The following is a 23,513-nucleotide window of genomic DNA, read 5'->3' as shown; positions in this document are numbered from 1 at the left end:
CTAAATAAAACATACTTTGCGTTTCCATGGCAACAGGTTTGACTTGATGGTAGTGCTCTTTTCCGGAACAGAACTTAAAAACCTTTCAGTACTCTCCTTCAACTTTGCAATATAGTCACTGACTTGGTTGACACATACCAATAGTGTAGATCGATGCTCATGCTGTTGATCATAGGATTATCTGGTCCAGATTCTATTATCTACAGACCGCTGCCATATAGCTGGAATATTGCTGAGTGCGGCATACAACTAAACTCACTCACTGCTATATACTCTCCAAAAGATTTGACATAATCATAACTAACTGACATATTTATGAAGAGTATTTTGCCATTGCTGGGTACATTGATGCCTTTGTCTTCTTGTTTCTGTTTAATTGGCATTTTAGAAGTTGATGAATAACCTATCCATAAAGTATCATACCGGTCCCTATTCAGTTTTTTATTCAAATACGATTAAACCATAAATGATTTTTACAGGGTACACAGCCCCTAGAGTTTTCCGAGATAGACGCGTACGGTATATAAAACTTCCAAAGCAATTTACCATCGGGTACAATACGTTCTTCAATATGTTTATTCCTAAGATTCCCGTTGTAATGATCAAACTTAAATGTTTGTGGCATTTAACTCATGTTATATCAGCAACTTTCATTTGTAAAGCAGGTTTTGTACTGGGGTTTATAATTCCTTTGAAAACAAGATTGTTTCCGGGGATATTTTTGTAGATTAAAACGAACTTGGCATGTATCTACCCATTTCGAAATCTTTTTTAATACAAGGTTTAAGTCAGATTTGGAGCCTTCGGTTACTACCCAGTTTACGGTTTTGTGGGTAATTGTTAAACCATTTCATGTACATTTCCACTTATACCATACGCCTTAAGTTCAACTAAACATCCTTTATGCCATACTTTATCAAGGGTTTAACCTACATCACAGAATACCATATTTACCTTTTATCGAGCGTACTTGCAATAAAACATATAAGTATGTCAATTGATAAACAGTATAATTACCTGGCATAAAACCAGACTGTAAAATTTTATGAAAGTCTTTTGTTATCACTAAGATAATTCAAAACGTGCTTAAAAAGACACTTTTCAAAAAGTTAGAAATACAGCTTGTAAGTGCGACAGGTCTAGTTTTTGCAGCCATTGATACTACATCTCTAATGGGTAGAAATGACGGAAGCCTCTTTCAACATGTCAGAAATAGTATGACGCTTAAAAGCTCCTTCACGCTTATTTCGAATTGACAGGAATCAAGGAGAATCACCCAGAATTTTTTTTAAAAAATTCGAACCGCATTCAGGAGAGAATGTCAAAATAAACACTTTTTTCAAGCTTTGTTAGAATGCTGTTGGAATACTTAGAACGCACTTCGAACAAGCCTCGAATGTTTCTTATTCATTCCAAATGTCACGAATGCGGCCCGAATGAATCGGAATACTGTAGGAATAATTAGGATGCCGTTAGAATATACTAAGAATACTTAAAATGAATTTCGACTGCCGTACGAGTCCGGTTCGATTGCTGCGTGAATAGCACTCGAATTTCAGTTGGAACGTACCCCGATTGCTGTACGAATTTACATAGAATGCATTCAGAACGCTCTTGTAATGAACCCTGAATATGGATCCAAAGTTAAAGAATTAAAACAGAATGCAGTTCGAATATTTCTGATGTTCTTCAAATGCACTTAGAATGTAACACGATTGTCCGAAACGCATCAAGAATGCTGCCGGAATGTTCCACGAAGGGGTATAAAAACCTGTTGAATCTGTACTATTCATCAGTTTCTACCCAACTTCTATACAGTATGGACCCCTGGACCAGATTGCTGTCCTCAAGCAAGATCTGATTGAAAGAAATGTGGAGAAGACCAGGAGGAGATCCCGGAGATTCCAGACCAGACCATGGCTGACAGAGGAAAGGAGGAGGCTGTATGGACATTACACAAGACTAATGGAGGAGCTCAGAGTTGAGGACACGCAGTCATTCTTTAACTACCTTAGCATGGAACCTGCCATGTTTGATGAGTTTGTGCAGAGCGTGGGACCAAGAATACAGAAGCAGAATACATATTATATGAGACAGGCGCTACCTCCAGGCTTGAAGCTAGCCATCACATTGAGGTTCCTGGCTCCAGGTGATAGATACCCCAGCATCATGTACAGCTTCCGCGTGGCAAGGAACGCAATCAGCCGGATCATCCGAGAAGTATGTCAGGTCATTGTAGAGGAATACAAGGATGAGGTTACCATCATCCCTCCCACTCCAGAAGAATGGGCACCCATTAAAGAGCTATTCAGAAACAGGTGGAATATTCCTCATGCCGTAGGAGCTATTCGGCTAGGTATGTTTCTGTCACACATATTCCTTAGGCATGCAGAACTAAAGTACTGTCGGAAATAGAAAACAACTGAATTTTGGCTGTTACTCTGTATACCTAAAATTTACACACTTGCATAGCATATGTCAAAATAACCCACATCGGCCTAACTGGGCGTTCAGTGGGATGCGTAATGGGATATCCAGAGAAACGTGTTTACTCGTAAAATCGGGCAATTAGGTCGCTCAGCCAGGTATGACGGAACGTCGACACACCTTCGATGAAATGTTCGTGCTACCTACAGGCACAAGGGGTCATCTCAAAGATATTATAAGCGTTTTCTTGTGTGTTGAATATGTCTCACATGTTGATTAACATCTAACGTTCCCTCTTTCATAAAGTTGATGTTGAGATATGTAAAATAGTGTATGTCTCAAAATATATAGGTAGCATGGCCAGTGGCGGATCCAGTAGGGGGTTCGAACCCCCCCTTTTGAAAATAACTAAAGACCACGGAACATTGAAGTTAATGCTTTGCAATGGCGGAGCCAAGGTGGCGTTCAGGGTTGGAACCCCCTGAACGCCCCCCTTTGAAAATTTCTAGATCCGCCTACGATGGCCACCCGAAGATCGACAGGACTGGATTTTATTTGTAAATTGTTACTTGCCCAGTTTAATTCCCCTAAAGGATTATCTTATCTTAGCTGATATCTCAATCCCCCAGCCCGACCCCAACCACCTTCTGCGACACCCGACCTGGTTTTAATTTTGAGACGACCCCCATGTCTGTTTGTTTTGATAGTGGTAGTGAGACTCCATGGCAGCTACATCCTTAAGAGTTTCACAAATAAAAATATGTTTTTGTACGTCAGCTAACGTTTATAATGAAGCTAAGTCTAACTTCAAAATGGGGATTTAAAAAGTGTCTTTTGTAATACAATATCATCGCACACTAATTTGCATAAAGCCAAGGTCTGTTCCAAATAAGTCGACTTGGACTTAGAAAAAAACACATTGTTCATTTCTGCACTAATCTCTCCTCAGTAAAGTCCTGTTTTAACGTTTCCTACCTCCCTACCACTGAGACTGTAATTAGGCCGAACTTGGTTTAACAGATATTTCACACTTTCCCATATTACCTACATAAATTGTGGATATAAATGTGACAAAAACTTCTTTTTTTTCTATTTCCGACAGTCATTTTAATTTGTCTACATCACCGTTATCAATAATACTATTCCAGTTTATACCTGATACGTCATCCTTGTTTTTCGCATATATATGTCCCAGGGTGTTTTTGTGTGCTTTGTTTGTTGGTTTTCTGTTGTTTTCTTTGATTAGGAGGGTGGGGGTGTGGGTTGGAAAGAGATGAGTATGACATCTTTTATAGCATAGAGTGGTAAATTGTCACTACAAAACGATATCTATATCGGAAACCCGTAGTGGGTCAGTGTACTTGAACGTAGCGATATCAAACCATATTTCGCCATCAACTGATCTATTATTTGTCTGTTGTCATTTGTCATATCATATCAAGTCACCAACAATAACAGTGCTTACATGCATATTCAATCAACCTTTATTCAGTACTTATATAGGTCGCAGGCATGTAGTACATTATAGGTTTACATGAGTAGTTAGATGTCATTTCCAATTCTTTTCTATAACAATCCTTTTTCTTAAACTCATAACGAAATAGCTGTACATTGCCAGATTCTGTAATAATATTGTGGTAGTATCTGTTAACAAGGACATTAATGTTCTTACATTTGGATGCTTATAATAGTATGGCTTTAGGTATTTCGTTCGAAGAGTTATATGCATATCAATAGCATTGCCAACCGACGGTTCAATAACATGGCAGTACGGCTGGATTTTATCAGCCGCACAGTAGAAAGTACCTTTTACATGTTGTCTGTGTTTGCAACTGATATGGACCCATATTGCCGCAAGCTCAACTATATCTAATTGATCCATTTGGTGTACACATAGTATATCCGTGACATAATTGAAAACGCCTCCGCTCCTCCTACCCTATCTTTCCTGGAAGGTAGGAGGAACCATGCATAGAACTAGTATTGTTAAAGCACCATTATGTTACCATATTACATCATATGAACAATCTTAATGTCAACATCATTTGAGTCTAGTTCTGCTTTTCCTAAGTCTACTTTATCTTTTATGCTGCGCACGTTGAACAATCTTAATGTCAACATCATATGAGTCTAGTTTTGCTTTACCTAGGTCTACTTTATCTTTTATACTGCGCATGTTGAACGATCTTAATGTCAACATCATATGAGTCTAGTTCTGCTTTACCTAAGTCTACTTTATCTTTTATACTGCGCACGTTGAACGATCTTAATGTCAACATCATATGAGTCTAGTTCTGCTTTACCTAAGTCTACTTTATCTTTTATACTGCGCATGTTGAACGATCTTAATGTCAACATCATATGAGTCTAGTTCTGCTTTACCTAAGTCTACTTTATCTTTTATACTGCGCACATTGAACAATCTTAATGTCAACATCATATGAGTCTAGTTCTGATTTTTAGTCAAAGTCTACTTTATCTTTTATCTTTTATACTGCGCACGTTGAACAATCTTAATGTCAACATCATATGAGTCTAGTTCTGCTTTACCTAAGTCGACTTTATCTTTTATACTGCGCACGTTGAACAATCTTAATGTCAACATCATATGACCCTAGTTCTGCTTTACCTAAGTCTACTTTATCTTAAACTGCGCACATTCAACAATCTTAATGTCAACATCATATGAGTCTATTTTTGCTTTAACTAAGTCGACTTTATTTTTTAAACTGCGCACAATCTTAATCTCAACTGTGCCTGGATTTGGCACAACACCACAGCATAATAGCAGAACAAGAAAAGTTATTTGCATATCATAATATACACAGTTTCTGAAGAGCGTATGTAACCAGCAGTATATTTAGTAGACAATCTAGCTATAAACAGTCAGGCTATATTGTGTCACATCAACCGGCATCAAAGATCAATATAGAAGAGATATAAATGAAGCTGACGGTAGTCCACTAGGAAAGGGGCAGCACGCCGACACTCGTGACTGCGCCCATGTGAGTGAGTGAAGTTTTGTTACCATTATTCCAGAAATATCACGGTTGGCGGACATCAGAAATGGGCTGCACACATTGTACCCATATTGGGAATCGAACCCGGATCTTCGGAGTGACAAGTGAACGCTTTAACCATTAGGCTACCCAACCGTCCCTCGCAAAGTGAAGACGCTGGTTTATCTTTTGTTATCCTGTACAGTAGGCATGATTAAAAAGAGAAACAAATGTTAAATAAATTAACCCTCTGTTTTGTATCTTCTTTGACTCAGAGGCATATAATTTAGTGAAAAATTCTGGAATGGTTTCTGGATTGAACCCCCTTGACTATATAGGCATTGGTTTCAAGGTCTGCTGTAGGAGTCAGAGTTGTTTTACAATTGAAAGGATGTTTTCCTTTATCAGAATACGATAATATTAGCTCCCGACAGATTAATCATCTTGACCCATATATAAATTATTGTCATGAACTCTTTGAATTAATAACTAAAGATCTACTTTGAATGGCATTTTACATGTTAAAGACACAAAGATGGTGATAAATCAAGATATTTTATGAATGACAGCTTCCTTGTCCTGTAATGAGGCGACCTTTTGGAATCCCTGTTGTCAAGACTGAAGTAAGGCATGGCAGACTTGTACACATCTAAAAAAGGATCAACAAAAACAACATGCACGAAAGGCATTTTCAACACCAACAAAGTATCTGGTAGACTGAATATCAACGGAAAAAAGTCAGCTGAACATGACGAGTTACAAACATGTAGTGATTATAGGATTGATTTAAGATGATAGCTGGAGTCTTTTTGTTGTTTCATCGATTCAAGACATGTGAGCGTATCCTGTTCCACCACTGGCATCCGTTACAAACATACGCAAAGGCAAATTAATTGTTCGTCTGAAAAAGGCACACGGGAACATATGGTACAAGTCAAAATAAGGTATTTTGTCACTGGACATGACCTCAATGTCTCTGCAATAAAATCATTAGAAAGCCCCCTCAAGACCTTGGGTGTTTTCACTTTGATCAAGCAGCGTTTCAGCAAGGGTAGAAGAAAGAGCATGCTCTCGTGTACCAATGGCGACATAAAGGGGAGGTGGAGAATAGGGACCTGAAGCATAGCCAATCATATTGCGCATTATGACTTATTGATTTATGACTTATTAATTGTCGTTTTCATTTTTTGTCAACCCACTTCGCCTTATCTTCTTGTCTATAAGTTACAGATAATATACTAGTATATTATATTAACATGTCACATAGGATGCATAAAACAATGTTGCATTCAGGGGCGTAGCTACCATTATAAAAAAGCCCGGGCTTACACATGAATGTTGAACAAGCCCTCACCATTATCTAAATACAAACCTTACACGAAGTAAATGGCTTGCTACGCGCCTGGTATTGTACAAAACGTTTACTATCAAAATGCAATTGCATTCTAGGCTATAAGGCCGAATTACTGAATAAATATATCTCTCTATCTCTAAAATATGAGTCATTATATGAGCTACGGAATAAAATATACTGGCTTATGAGACAATATGTTTTAAGTACACGTATGTGAGAATACGTTTTAGTGAGTGAGTGAGTTTAGTTTTACACCGCACTCAGCAATATTCCAGCTATATGGCGGCGGTCTGTAAATAATCGAGTCTGGACCAGACAATCAAGTGATCAACAGCATGAGCATCGATCTGCGCAATTGGGAATCGATGACATGTGTCAACCAAGTCAGCAAGCCTGACCACCCGATCCCCTTAGTCGCCTCATACGACAAGCAGGGATTACTGAAGGCACATTCTAACCCGGACCTTCACGGGTGAGAATACGTTTTACATATTTGTATTCATAAAAAACCGTCTGTGTATCTAAGTATCTATAGTAATATGAATTTGATTGGACAGTTAAAGTATAAAACAGGGGCGGATACAGCTTTTTGAGAAAGGGGGTGGGTGCACATTTTCACGGGTCATATAATAAACTTTCAGGACAAAAGACACACACACACACACACACACACACACACACACACACACACACTGGATCCGACTATGTTTTATAGTATGTTAGTTATACTGTTGAACGTATGCAGCTGATGGTTGACATGAATCCTCAGTTCACATATAGATGTTAACCATTCAATAGGAAACATCGAAGTGAATAGGGGAAATCTAAGCCAAATAGACACAGCCTCTAGTCTGAATGACGCTCACGTGAATTAAGAACATTGCTATTCTTCCTCATTAACAGAGCAGGGGAAGATACGTATCTAAAGGAGTTTTTCGGACCAGAGGAGCTGTCTAGTTCTACTTTGGAGGACGTGGGCCATATCTGAATTCTGCCAGTAGACTTTGTTTTAATCTCTCCCTAATAGCTAGTGCGTACTCGGGGACACTTTAATAATCTATATGTTCTATCTTTATTTAATTAACCATTTGTGAGTACAGTATCCGTAAACAACTGATTGAACCAACACGATCTCTGAATTCAAGCGTACTTTTAACGATTAAAGGTAGCAAATTTACCTAAAACCTATTGTACCAATCCAAGTAAAGCCAAATTCAAACTCTTCAATCATCATCACATTGTAACCTTATCAATATTTTAGCAAGCTCTATTTATTATGCAATGTATCTAAGCTGTTAATATTATTAATTTGTACTGTACACACCATGTACAATGTAACCTCTGTAGTTATGAGCCGATGGTCTACACGTCTGTAATAAGGAATTGAATCGAAACAAATGTTGAAATGGTAACTGTAAATCATTTAAGCCTCTACAGGGAGTAGTATCCAAGACTATGATATTCTACCTGGCTCAGACCAATGTCATCTTTTCAAAAATTGTGCAACCTCAATCATAAGTCAAATTCTAATGATACTAGGTGTTTGCGAAAATATGAGCGTATCCTGCCACTGACTGACTGACTGAGTATGGTTTTACGCCGCTTTTAGCAATATTCCAGCAACATCACGGCGGGGGACACCAGAAATGGGCTTCACACATTGTACCCATGTGGGGATTCGAACCCGGGTGTTCGGCGTGACGAGCCAACGCTCGTTTCCTGCCAACAAGTGGAACGATCAGAAAAAATGTCAAAACAACTTTCGAACCCACTGTATATTGTACAGATGTATAACACATAAAATCTGACATAAAATCGAAAACAGATTATTGCAGTCATAACTTAATCGATCTGCCCCATATTCAGATACACACGCACGCTGAACCAGCGGTTACCCTTGGCGATCACGTGACGTATTACATCCGATGTGAGACTTCCCTGTCAATCGAAACCTTCTCTCGAGGTAAGCAACTCTATCTGTCTTCTGAATAGAAGATGAGAGAGCCATATATATATTAGAAGCGTAGAACACACGTTTGACAATCTGCCAACAGCAGGGTTCACTGAAACAAACGGTTCCTTTTGGAATGCGGCCTGTACATGATAACATATATGAGCTGTCTGGACGGGCCGAGGAAGAACATTAAGGGCTGCTAGCCCAACGTTTGTGTGTACTTCACACTGCTCGATGAACCATAGTCGCTGGGATCTGTGGTCTGCCTTCCACACATCCATATAGTTCCGTGTTCGATCAATTCCTTCGCTTGTGCTAAATATAGGAATTTTCTCTATTTTCCATTCAATGGTATAACACGAAATATTCTTTTTCCCTAGGCCTTGTAGCCGAATTTGCCGATAGCAGGTGATCGAAATGTATTAAGTCGTTAAGAAAATGTAACATAAATATTCAAAATATATGTGTAACACCTTTCCCTTGACGAACACACTAAATTAGGTCATGAGTGCTGGCTTGCCGCCATACATGACCTGGCGCTATGGTGAATTCGCATAAGTCTGAGGCGTTCAGGACAATAAGCCTCAAAGGTGTAACACATATGTGCTTTATGAATGTAACATTTAATCCAGCGAAGAAGGGCTTATTTCGCCATGGCGTTACAGCGATATAAATATACATGCTGCCAATCTGTTTGTCACTACGGAATTCGTCACAGGATATGCTTTCATGATGAAGGTATAAACTAAGGCTGTATATGCCAATGTTTGTATTTATATATGTTATGGATTATTTCATATTATTGCTAAATATCAATTTCATTATATTCATAGACCCATTCATATAAATTCCATTGCTTGTTAGCCTTTCACATCCAATAAATTTGTTCTGTATGATAATAATATAAATATATTTATATTTGTTTAAACTGACGCTCTATTTATATTTACTGAAATTATTTTGTCGCTTTTGTTTATATTAACTGACCTGTGAGGGATATCAGTCAAATCTGTAAATATTAAATTTACTATAGATTGTGTCAGGATACATGTCCCTATTCTGGTCAGGGGGAGTTTATAAACACTCCCCCCGTCTTCAACTCCACACACGCAAACAAAGTAACCCAATATTCGCGACCCACAAAAATACTCAATGACGACCTCAAACTTCTCTGTAAACATATTTTTGCAGTGGCTAAGCAAATACTGTGTTGTGTGGAAGTGCGATTGTGTAAGTAGCCTCTCTCCGTATATTGACAAGGTACCGAGATCGCTGACCTCGGCAGGTCGAATAAAGGGAATGGGTTAAGCATCCCTCCATACGTGATGTCGTTGCCACAGACAACCATTTCTGTAACTTAAAGCAATTTTATTGTATACGGTACTCCTCACAGATGCATTTCTAAAGGTGTATCCGATATCGCCTTTAGAATCTCTCCGACACTTTTTCAGATAGCTCTGGTGTGTGTACATACAGATGAATTAATATTTTATAATGTACTGTTCAACCACGAGCTCGTGTGGCGCGCGCTGGGGTGACGACCCACTTGACGGGGTAAGTTGCCAACTCTCGTCACACTCTGTTAACTGAATCACAGCAACACGCTACAGGCAATATCGGGGTGCCTTACAGTGGCTTCCTACTGTAATAAAAGAGACAGAACATTCTTTCATATCCATTACAAAACATTAACCCAACTCAGTGAGGCGAGTAAAAGTAGAGGGTCGACGAAGATAATCAGTGAAGGGAGTTCTTACGCATCTCGCAGTGGCTGTTTGTAACCCTATACTGCCCCTATTAAATCAATTGTTCTTACTCCCTCTATTGCTAATGTAAATTTGTGTGATGTGACAGTTATATAAAATTATGAATAGCAGCTTTATATGGACAATCTAGGGATTGAAACCGTAATTAAGAGCAAAGTTTCTTTTCCAGAAAAATTCAAACTTACCCTATGTTATGCTTTTGATAATGTCAATCATAGTTGTGTTTTTTAATTTAAGCAAGGAAAGAAAGAAATCATGTAATTGTATTATTTCCGAAATATATCATCAAGAACTAATTAACTTATTTGCTTAAATTAAATATTAACAAAACTTTTGCTATACATATAAATCGACATTACGTTTGTATAAAACAAGATGAAACAATACAATTCCATTACTTATTGACTACATTTAGACAAAGCAATGTGTTTTACCCACAGTCAATGCTATATCTTTGTCAAGATACTGTAAATACTCCTGATTTGGCTATAGGCTTTATAAAACACGGAGTGATGATAATATTTCAATGAAATCAACGATCATGGGTATGTTACTGGTTCAAGAATTGATCTTCAGTAACCCATGCTTGTCATAAGAGGCGACTAACGGGATCAGGTGGTCAGGCTCGCTGACTTGGTGAACACATGTCATCGTATCCCAGCTGCGTAGATCGATGATCATGATGTCAATCCCTGGATTGTCTGGTCTAGACTCGATTATTTACAGACCGCCGCCATATAGCTGGAATACTGATGAGTGCGGTGTTGACAAACAAACAAACAAATGGTACTAATAATAAAAATATAATTAATCAGAGTAAATTTGTGATTCGAATAACTGATGATCTGATCTGATATGAATGCCAGACACACTACACTACGAGCACCGAATAGCCCCGGCTCACAGAATGTCCCGTCTATGACCGGATCAGCTTCTAATACCAGGTAGAGTAAGTGGATAGTAACGACTGGGGGATGCTCGATCGATACCGCCACATCACGCAGCGTCGCGATATTCTCATTTCATGTTTGGCTATTTCAGGATGTCACTGTAGATGTGGGCGTATCTGTGGTGGAGGTAAGGGTTGCATTCAATTAGGTTGTTATCTCGCCCACGGGCCCATATTCTACTTGGCAATGTGCTGTTTCAGGGGTGGTCGTTGTGGTCAAGATGATGGAAAAGGATGGCGATGTCCAGAAACAAGGCTGGTATTCCTACTTCATTATCGCCCTGTCGTTCATGACGTTGTTCTTCAACTCAAGTCTCAGTTATGCCTCTGGAGTGTTCCATGTAGCGTTACTGGAGGCGTACCGCGCTGATGTTGACGCTACGGTCTGGCTTGGTTCGTTATTCTTCAGCATGTCCTCTCTTGCAGGTTTGTTTGTTTGTTTGAGTTCATTACATGTTTTTTTTATATCTGGTTCTTTAACGTTAGCTTTATTCTGGCCATACGATGGCTGATTGTAAGCAGACAATCCACTATTTGACAACACGAGCAACGATCTGCGCCACTGGAATATGATGATCTGACTCATTAACCAAGTCCACCCGATCCCGTCGGTCGCCATACGCGACAAGGAACATCAACTCTAACCAGATCCTCACGAGGATGCAGATTTGGAATAATCTTTTTTAACTTCCGTTGGGTTGAGTTTGCTGTGGAAGGTTGCGTCCGTTGGTCACACCCAAAATGCCTCGATTATGATTTCCAGGTTTGTCTTCACGGGCCGTGCTCATGGTGTTCATGCTGTAAACATCTGAGACTTCCATCACACTCGTTCAGTTAGCACCCGCCTTTTTAACCGGAATACGTTCACAAACCCGTTAAACCCCACTTACTAATACGTTTGGAGCGTGTGTGTTCGCGTAAATAGTGCGTTCTACATGTGACTGCCCAGATGTTAAAGCTGAAAACTCGTTCTAGCATAAACAGAACAGAATTAACAGGTGTTCCTTTTTCGTTATGGATGTTGACGTCGATGAATAATTTATTCGTTAGAATTCCAAGCTAAATAATGAATACAGAGACAATTTTGATTGTGAAAATCTCGTGACTTGAAGCCATGTTCGGCTGAATACAACACTACAAACAGGCGAATGTTCGTAGGCGCTAAAAACCAACTAAAACCTTATTGTAACATATTTGAATATTTGCTACTACCATTCTTAGAAAAGGTTATAAATTAATTAATACTGATAATTCTAAACATTTCCACATGACTGAGTTAGGAATACTGATAATTTTAACTGTAAGAATAACAGAACCATTAGTTAGCATTACAGTATGAAGTGGCGACAGCACTGAAACGTCAGTGCTTCCAGTAGATAGAGATGCATTCCTGACAACATATTATTGTTTAAACACACTGTTATGGCCTTCTATTGAATGATAACAATACCAATAAAATACAATCAGGTAACCATCTTCAGAAATATTACACTGCAATAAACACTCTCCTTCAGACAAAGGAAGTGTGAACGTTTGCTGCTAATGTCTGGTCAAAATCTGATAAGTATGTTATATACTAGGAAACATTCCACGTTCTAAACATAAGGGTTGTATGTATCAGCGCGAATCATATTTGCGGTCACAACACATCACATTCAAGCGAAGTACGGTAAACAGAAATAAACATTAAACGTGATCATTATGAGATAGTCATAAACATATCTAGTCACGTTTGCAGTTGGCACTGATCATATTCAAACTACTCGTACCAATGATGAGTGAGTGAGTGAGTGAGTTCAGTTTTACGCCGCTTTTAGCAATATTCCAGCAATATCACGGTGGGGGACACCAGAAATGGGCTTCACATATTGTACCGATGTGGGGAATCGAACCCGGGTCTTCGGCGTGACGAGCGAACGCTTTAACTACTAGGCTACCCCACCGCCCCTGCCATTGATGAACCAGTGATGTTTTTGCATTAAATATGATTGTATGGGTCCAATTTCCGTGAATACTGACTCCAGCGCATTAGGCGCTGTATATTATCTTCATTTTATGCAAGAGTAAGTTTCTTTATTATTGTAATAACTTATCTGACAATGTCAAATGTTGGTGAAATATAACAAACATGATGAGAAAGGCCTGATTCACTTTCTCCTGTACCAATGTCACTGCCAATCGGCCAAACTTTTTACCCTGTTGCCAAGGTAACTTGTGGAGAGGTTGCTAAATGACATATATTGATTTAAAAACGTTTGAGCGTTCCTGATCCCAAATGGCAAAACTTTGTTTTGTAAATTCCATCTGAAAGCCCGTTGGCACGCTCTGTAAGTGGGATGTGCCGAGGCCTCTTCATTAGTCCACACTTGTCACTTGATCTATTCTGTCTGTATAGGATCAACAACTACCGGTACCACCACACAAAATGACTATATTACCCAAATTTACTAACGTTAGGAAATATACGTTTCATCCGGCGTCCATATGAACAAACGTTTGAAATCTACGTATCATCTGGCTGTCAGATTTACACACGTTTAAAGGGATGTTAAAATAAACGAACACTCAATTCTGTCTTTACATGTATTTCACAGGTGTGTAAATCTGCCCATTGTTTTCATGTGTTTTCTAGCATGTGTAACATATGTAAATGCTGTGATTGTAGGACATTCAATTTAATACCTTTGAAATCCCGTATGACCAGGGTTGGGTTTGTCATATATTTAGTACACGCGTAAATGGTTGGTAATTGGTAAATATAGTTTTACAAGATTAACACTACTTTAACATGTATTTCAATGCTTCTGTAATGTAACTGTCACATCGGGTTCGTTAGCGCGTTGGACTACGCCATAATGCACGGAGATCATTAGCAACACATGGCGAAGTGATAGCCATCACTGAGCACCACTATTAACGTGCCTGCCTTTCTTGACACATGATGTCTGTTTAAAAGGTTCCAATATTGGGTCTATGGACCAGAGCGATATGTATGTTAGGGAGTGTGTGCACGTGTGTGCATGTGTGTGGGTGGGAGAGGGTGTGGGATAGGGTAGGCATAGGGTGGTGTGGTGGCAGTGGGGTACTGATAAGCCTTTCTGATCGGTAGGTAATACCGTTTATACTTTTTGCAATGGAAATTACATTATAGTTTAAATTTATCTGACCTTAGGTACACTTCCTATATATGACATACAAGGAGAGACTGCTTATTGCAATAAAACACAGACAGGTGTGTTCACACATACATGAACCGGTAGGTCCCTTATTTTAGTGCACACTTGTCATACTCATGATCATAACTATCTATACTTTCAAAAAGGATGATTACAATGCATTACTGATTCCCGATGTAAATTTCTGTAACAGTTGTAAATGTGTTAATATGCACATACTTGGTATTAGAGCTGTGTTTCGTAGCCTAAGCGGGGAGACGATATATCCTGATACCAGTTTAATGAGGCGAGACGATATATCATGAGTGAGTGAGTGAGTGAGTGAGTTAAAGTTTATAGTCATAGTGGCAATATTTCAGCCATATCGTGACTTAAAATAGTTATAAATTCATTAAAACCTGTGTTACACTCACACACACACACACACTTAAAAAGTTGTTGAGCTAATATAATTTCAGCATTTCATGTTGAAGAAGGTTCAGTCAAACATGGTCAGCACTCCTGAAAATGAATTTGAAACTGAAGTTTCCTTTGGGAAGTTGTGTTTCTACACCAATTCTTTCACAAACAATTCAATGTAATTTATATCAGAATCACTGAAAAAAACTCTTTAGTCTGCTGTCTAAATTGTATCTTATCTTTGTTCTCTTTCTTAACAAAGGTAAGACACCATTCATAGTTGTGAATAGATGGTGTTATGTGTCAAACAACTAAAACATATTTCAATTACATGAAGACAAGTATTGTACAGTTCTCAGAGTTTGAAACATGTTCACACTCTTTCACTTCTACACCAACTCCTTTGTTCATGTAACAGATACAAACAAATTCCTATAAGGTTCAATTTGTTTTTAAATTTCAGAAGGATTTCAAAGAGACTCCCTTCCTATTCCTAATGCAATACTCCTTACAACTTTAAGTAGTACTTAAGTAGTATCGGGATATATCGTCTCTTGTGGCGATACATCGATGTATCATGAACCCTCGCGATATAAATATCCTGATGTATTGCCTAAATGTGTTTTGTATTGATGCATTCGTATCGCATAGCTGACTATGCAAACATCGATACTATCGATGAATCGTTACACCACTACTTGGGATGGCCTCTTTTTGATTCGGAATACAGATATTGTCCCATACGGACGTTTTCTCAAATTTCAGTTACCCGACGGAATATACTGTACACCTATTTTGAGTCCATCTCTGGGGTAGATTATAGAAAACTTTAGTGACTGCAATTAGTTCATAAAGTTAGATAGCTAAGCAGTTTCTGTAATTATTGAAAGCTTACTACCTGACATCATTTATGTTGCTCATGCGTTTTTAATTTTTGCTTTTTGCTGTCTGATTTGTTATACATTATATACTAATGTTAATCATTTTGACATCCCAATATCATGAAATGTAATGTAAACTTATTAACCTATCAAAGTACCGAAACGTATTATCTGTATGCTTTACTGTTATTGGGTGAAACTGTTAAATGCACCTCCGTACAAAATTTCCAGAAAATAGTAGAAACTGAAAATTGCTAAATAAATGGAAAACTAAACTGGGTAAAGATTGCAAACAGTTAGTATTTATATACCTGTTTTAAATTATAAGTGTGCAGATCATGTCACAAACATAAAAACCGAAGGATGGGTGTGGAAAGAGTGGGGGAAAAAACGTGCAAAGTCTCTGAGTCAACTGAGATTATGCTTCAAAAACATCATATGCACATTTAACAATCACTTATCATTAAGTGCAACCAAAGCATTACAAAAACGCTATATTTCCAGACAGTATAACATCACCTTGGGCCGGAGTTCCAAATATTTGATACCGAAAGCCTGTCAGTTAACTCAAAGAAAATAACCTTAATCATAGTCACAATGAAGGATAGGTTGCCATGTGTTTTCCAATATGATTAAGTCAGTGAAATGCTAATATTTACCAAACAAAATTCTAAAGGAGCCTTTCTTCAAGCAGTGACTTGAAGCCATACATAGCTAGACTTGCTTAGATTATAGACTTCATATAAGGCATCATAGATATTTCACAATCATGGTATAGAACCCTTAGCCTCATTAGCGTATTGCCTCACCACTTGCGAATTAAGCGTTGGCAGATGTAAATGTTACTGAAGATGTTGGTCCCCGCCGGCCATGGGTGTTTGGTATGTTTACTCTGTAACCCGAACCCTGCAGTGAGTTTTCCTGCAGATTATAACAAACGTTGAACCTGGGAATATGTAGATATGCCTCATTTAGGGTGTAAGCATTACAGTAAGGGCTGGGCGGAAGGGGAAATAATATCGTTCTGTGACTATGATACAGCAGAGACCATATAATAAACTATTATATGGTCTCTGGATACAGATTGTGACAAGATATGGAAAACAAAATATTTTGACAACAGACTATTGTTTGGGTCTTCTAATTGTAAATATGATTCAAATAACTTAACCTAGATTTAAATATCCTTCAAATGTACATTTGGTTGAAACTGGAAAGTATACATTTATAAGAACAAATGTTTACGTATAATTCAAAAGTATAACGGCACGAGTATCCATTTTGTCTTTTGTCTTCTACCCGTCCCTACATACGCTCAATCACATGTGTCTCCAGGTCACGGAGCATCAGTGGTTTAGGGGCCCCGTATTGTAATTCTCGTGCGTTTGCATGTGTTGTTGACGCGGCATGGACGCCTTGTAACATCACTATTTCATTATGATTCACAAACACATGCCCATGATATGGTTGGAATCGTGCCACGGATTAGCAGATATTTATCATGAAGGTTTTTTTTATGTGAGTGGCCTGAAATTCGCTTTTACAAAGGCCTATAGGTTCGATCACATAAATGTTCGTTTTACAGCTTCTTTTCTCTTGACATGCTCACGTCAAAACTGATTTAAATTCTGATCGCAGATAAAAGAATAAGACAATAAATGGTATGCCAAATTATCGTTACCATGACAACCCTGTGATATTTCACCATATGTAAGAGAGTAATAAATACGATGCTAGGTATGGCAGTACTACTGCAGATGATAGTGTATGTCGTAAATTTCATTACGTTGCTGCAGTGCTATCCCTAATCACTGGGTATCTATACAATTATATGTGGGATGGTGGAGAACATGCGGTGCTACTTTTCTCAATAATCTGAATACATGGATGTAGCGTGAAACCGGCAGATGCCTATAGGAGAAGGTGTTTGCCCTACCTGTAACAACCATGTACTGTGTCTATGAAGGGGATATAATGTGGGAATGAATGACACGTACTTTTATCTGGGCCCGTTTATGATCATACATATTGCGATCTTTCACAATAATCTCACTGGCTATCAGATGGAGGGTACTTTTCAAACATAACCGGTATTTCTATTATTGTATTTATACAGCAACATTCTTCGAACTTTCTCCATGTACGTCTGCCAGATACATCGCACAGTACCCCTTTTGTCTCTTGATCTTCTCAAACGACTGTTGCAAGTTCGAAGAATCCTGGTCAAAGTAGAAAAAGTCTTAAGACTATCCCCTACAAATCTGTAGCATACACATTGTACCCTAAATGGGTAGAGCTTCCGTTCGGGGGAATATCAGACAGACAGACAGACAGACAGACAGACAGACAGACAGTTTTATTCAGTAAAAGGCCACTGGCCCATAATACAGTCAAATGCGTGATCACACATCACATGAATGGTACACAATGATTTGTAAAAATGTTCTGCTCTTCATTCTAATTTGTACATTATATAAGAATAAAGAAACTTTCTTAATCATATCGACATTTGCAGATTGCATAATATGGATAAAGTTGTTTATCGTCGGCGGCTTACTTAAATATTTCCCAATATATTTCCCTCGAATATCAGAGAAACATTCACAAATATTCAAAATATGCCACTCATCTTCAACAACATTAATACCTTTGGATTTACAAAATAAACAATATCAGAAGGACAGCGATACCATTCTCTCCAACGTTGTAGAAAGCACTCAACTTACTTACCCACTGAGATATTGCATTCTTGTTGGAATCACAATTTTCGGCACCTGTCAGATCTGAACTTGAACATGCGAGGTGTACGTCTATGTCAGGCTAAAGGTCTGCAAGATGTTTAGCAACACTGAGGCGTAATAGTCATAGGCCTGCTCCAAACAACGGAATATATATCTTGTTAGAAGGACTCCTCCGACAGGGAAAATTACAGCAGTGCAACATCACATTTACTTGTGTGACATTTGCTTTCGGAATCTGGGTTTATGGATCGTCAAGTTAAACAGGACAATCAAGACGAATTTCACAAAAGGTACAGGGGTCCAACATGCCAATGGTATACTCAGAGAACGCACCCGCCTGTGCTATCCGGTCATAATCGCTACACGATAAAAGCTATTTTTCATTCCATGTCTCACAGAATATATAATTTGATATGGCAATGTTTGTTATGATATGCGTTTGTGTTAATGAAACAAATGTGGACAACTTTAAGTTCATGTATGGCGTTATTACAGCAAAGGCTGAGCGGAAGGAGAAAAAAACATGGTTCAGGCACTGTGAGAGTAATAAGACAGGTCACATGCAGTGCAATAATATTCCAATTATGTACTGCCAAAAACGAATTTACAGTACTGATACGCGAGCTGAAGAGACTTAAGAAATTTCGAGTTGGTTCGTGTAGCGTATTTGGCCGCGCTCCAAGAGAGATAAAGTGCTATTCTGTTGGGACAGCTAGGGACACCTGTAAGGACAAAGGGACAGCTCATCGCCCTTTTGTTCACCACTCACAAGATTTGCCAACACCGCAGACAAAGCGTAACTGATACTGGTAGCAAGAGCGAGTGCAGCTAAATAAGCCACGTTAGCTTGCGTAATATTCCTTTCTTAGACAGGCTCTTTTGATGATAAGAATAATGAGGTCACGTGAACGTTGATTTCAAACGTACTAAAACGTGTGAAAATGAAATTACATGAACAAAGTAATTCACATGATGGAAACAAATGGTCATCTTGCTTGAGCACAGGTAACATGAAGGTGTATGAACCGTTCATATACATACCCCTGAAATCCGGTATGATGCATAAATATCTAAGGTGTGTAAACATTTGCAAATTTGAAAAGGACAAGGTATGATAAGGGTGGTTTTTGGCCCACAAACAGAATTGACTGAACACATGTTATTTGTTTAGAGACAGGATTGCTTTGCATAAAAATGCTATTTTTTAGATGATCTGAGGCGTAATTTCAATGCAGAGGGGCCAAAAATGGGTTTTATCAGTTCCCATGAAAAATAACAAGAAGTCTGAAATATCAGTGAACCATAATGACTTAGTTACAACTATCATTTTATTTACATACAAATAACATCAGTTTTACAACAGGTATTCATGATGAAAAACATGTCAACATCAATCACAAGGTTTTAACTTCAAGGGGCCCAATTACGGTTGCAATACATTGTGGACAGTAATTCAATTACTTGCCAGTTGTTGACCAAAACACTCATTATTCACAACTTTCTTTGCAAATATAAACTATAGGTCAATTTTACAACATGAACTAATGATAACCAATCATGTCGCACTAAAATCACAGGGGCCCGTTTAGGGTCTAATTACATTTTGGGCATAGCTTCATTTTAACAAGAAAGTGTTAAAAGTCAGTATTTACAACTAGTTTTAGCAAATATACAGTAAACATCTCATTCAGAACATGTTATTACAATAACAAGTCATGTTGCACTAAAATCACAAGTCTTGACCTCAAAGGGGCCTATTTCAGGTGAAATTACATTCTTGGCAAACCTTGATTTTAACACCAAGTAAGTGTTAAAAGTCAGTATTGACAACCATTCTTGCAAATATACAGTACACATCTCATTTACAACATGTTGCTACAATGTAATAACCAGTCATGTTGCACTAAAAATCACAAGTCTTGACCTCAAAGTGGCCTATTTCAGGTGAAATTACATTCTTGGCACAGCTTGATTTTAACACCAAGTAAGTATTAAAAGTCAGTATTCACAACCAGTTTTAGCATACAGTAAACATTTCATTCACAACATGTTATTACAATAATCAGTCATGTTGCACTGAAAATCACAAGTCTTCACCTCAAAGGGGGCCACTTTGGGTGAAATTACATTCTTGGCACAGCTTGATTTTAACACCATGTAAGTGCTAAAAGTCAGTATTTACAACCATTCTTCCAAATATACAGTACACATCTCATTCACAACATGTTCTTACAATAACCAGTCATGTTGCACTAAAAATCACAAGTCTTGACCTCAAAGAGGCCTATTTCAGGTGAAATTACATTCTTCGCACAGCTTGATTTTAACACCAACTAAGTATTAAAAGTCAGTATTCACAACCAGTTTTAGCGTACAGTAAACATTTCATTCACAACATGTTGTTACAATAACCAGTCATGTTGCACTAAAAGTCACAAGTCTTGACCTCTAAGAGGCCTATTTCAGGTGAAATTACATTCTTGGCACAGCTTGATTTTAACACGAAGTAAGTGTTAAATGTCAGTATTGACAACCATTCTTTCAAATATACAGTACACATCTCATTCACAACATGTTGTTACAATAACCAGTCATGGCACCTATTTGACCTGAAATTCGGGTGAAATTACATTCTTGGCACAGTTTGATTTTAACACCACGTAAGTGTTAAAAGTCAGTATTCACAACCAGTTTTAGCGTACAGTAAACATTTCATTCACAACATGTCGTTACAATAACCAGTCATGTTGCACTAAAAATCACAAGTTTTGACCTCAAAGAGGCCTATTTCGGGTGAAATTACATTCTTGGCACAGTTTGATTTTAACACCACGTAAGTGTTAAAAGTCAGTATTCACAACCAGTTTTAGCGTACAGTAAACATCTCATTCACAACATGTTATTACAATAACCAGTCATGTTGCACTGAAAATCACAAGTCTTCACCTCAAACGGGCCACACTGGGTGAAATTACATTCTTGCCACAGCTTGATTTTAACACCATGTAAGTGCTAAAAGTCAGTATTTACAACCAATTCTTCCAAATATACAGTACACATCTCATTCACAACATGTTGTTACAATAACCAGTCATGTTGCACTAAAAATCACAAGTCTTGACCTCAAAGAGGCCTATTTCAGGTGAAATTACATTCTTGGCACAGCTTGATTTTAACACCAAGTAAGTGTTAAATGTCAGTATTCACAACCAGTTTTAGCGTACAGTAAACATTTCATTCACAACATGTCGTTACAATAACCAGTCATGTTGCACTAAAATCACAAGTCTTGACCTCTAAGAGGCCTATTTCAGGTGAAATTACATTCTTGGCACAGCTTGATTTTAACACCAAGTAAGTGTTAAATGTCAGTATTGACAACCATTCTTTCAAATATACAGTACACATCTCATTCACAACATGTTGTTACAATAACCAGTCATGTTGCACTAAAAATCACAAGTTTTGACCTCAAAGAGGCCTATTTCGGGTGAAATTGCATTCTTGGCACAGTTTGATTTTAACACCATGTAAGTGTTAAAAGTCAGTATTCACAACCAGTTTTAGCGTACAGTAAACATCTCATTCACAACATGTTATTACAATCACCAGTCATGTTGCACTGAAAATCACAAGTCTTCACCTCAAAGGGGGCCACATTGGGTGAAAATACATTCTTGGCACAGCTTGATTTTAACACCATGTAAGTATTAAAAGTCAGTATTCACAACCAGTTTTAGCGTACAGTAAACATTTCATTCACATTATGTCGTTACAATAACCAGTCATGTTGCACTAATAATCACAATTCTTCACCCCAGAGGGGCCTATTTCAGGTGAAATTACATTCTTGGCACAGCTTGATTTTAACACCAAGTAAGTGTTAAAAGTCAGTATTCACAACCAGTTTTAGCATACAGTAAACATCTCATTCACAACATGTCGTTACAATAACCAATCATGTTGCACTAAAAATCAAAGGTTTTGACCTCGAAGTGGCCTAATTCAGGTGAAATTGCATTCTTCGCACAGCTTGATTTTAACACCATGTAAGTGTTAAAAGTCAGCATTCACAACCAGTTTTAGCGTACAGTAAACATTTCATTCACAACATGTTATAACAATAACCAGTCATGTTGCACTAAAAATAACAAGTCTTCACCTCAAAGTGGGCCACTTTGGGTGAAATTACATTCTTGGCACAGCTTGATTTTAACACTATGTAAGTGCTAAAAGTCAGTGTTCACAACCATTCTTCCAAATATACAGTACACATCTCATTCACAACATGTCGTTACAATAACCAGTGATGTTGCACTAAAAATCAAAGGTCTTGACCTCAAAGTGGCTTATTTCAGGTGAAATTACATTCTTGGCACAGCTTGATTTTAACACCATGTAAGTGTTAAAAGTCAGTGTTTACAACCACTCTTGCAAATATACAGTACACATCTCATTCACAACAAGTTCTTACAATAACCAGTCATGTTGCACTAAAAATCACAAGTCTTGACCTCAAAGGGGCATATTTCGGGTGAAATTACATTCTTCGCACAGCTTGATTTTAACACCAAGTAAGAATTGAAAGTCAGTATTCACAACCAGTTTTAGCATACAGTAAACAACGTATTCGCAACATGTTATTACAATAACCAATCATGTTGCACTAATAATCACAATTCTTGACCTCAAAGGGGCATATTTTGGTGAAATTACATTCTTGGCACAGCTTGATTTTAACACCATGTAAGTGTTAAAAGTCAGTATTTACAACCACTCTTTCAAATATACAGTACACATCTCATTCACAACATGTTCTTACAATAACCAGTCATGTTGCACTAAAAGTCACAAATATTGACCTCAA

General features: G+C 38.0%; 1 protein-coding gene across 1 annotated transcript in view; it reads left to right on the top strand.

Annotated features, from left to right (window-relative positions):
• The window catches only part of LOC124277333 (monocarboxylate transporter 2-like), a 55,969-nt gene that overhangs the window by 2,960 nt on the left and 29,496 nt on the right, over nucleotides 1-23,513 (top strand). The window contains exons 2-3 of the mRNA XM_046712986.1: nucleotides 8,647-8,743; nucleotides 11,651-11,875. Of these exons, the coding sequence (XP_046568942.1) occupies nucleotides 11,671-11,875 (205 nt within the window). The 5' untranslated portion in view covers nucleotides 8,647-8,743; nucleotides 11,651-11,670. The remainder of the gene's footprint in view (nucleotides 1-8,646; nucleotides 8,744-11,650; nucleotides 11,876-23,513) is intronic.

This window comes from Haliotis rubra, unplaced genomic scaffold (assembly GCF_003918875.1).
Source record: "Haliotis rubra isolate DU_JTF1 unplaced genomic scaffold, ASM391887v1 Scf22, whole genome shotgun sequence".
In the NCBI taxonomy this organism is placed as follows: domain Eukaryota; kingdom Metazoa; phylum Mollusca; class Gastropoda; order Lepetellida; family Haliotidae; genus Haliotis; species Haliotis rubra.
Note: the sequence above shows the minus strand (reverse complement) of the source record. Positions and strands in the feature narration are given on the sequence as shown.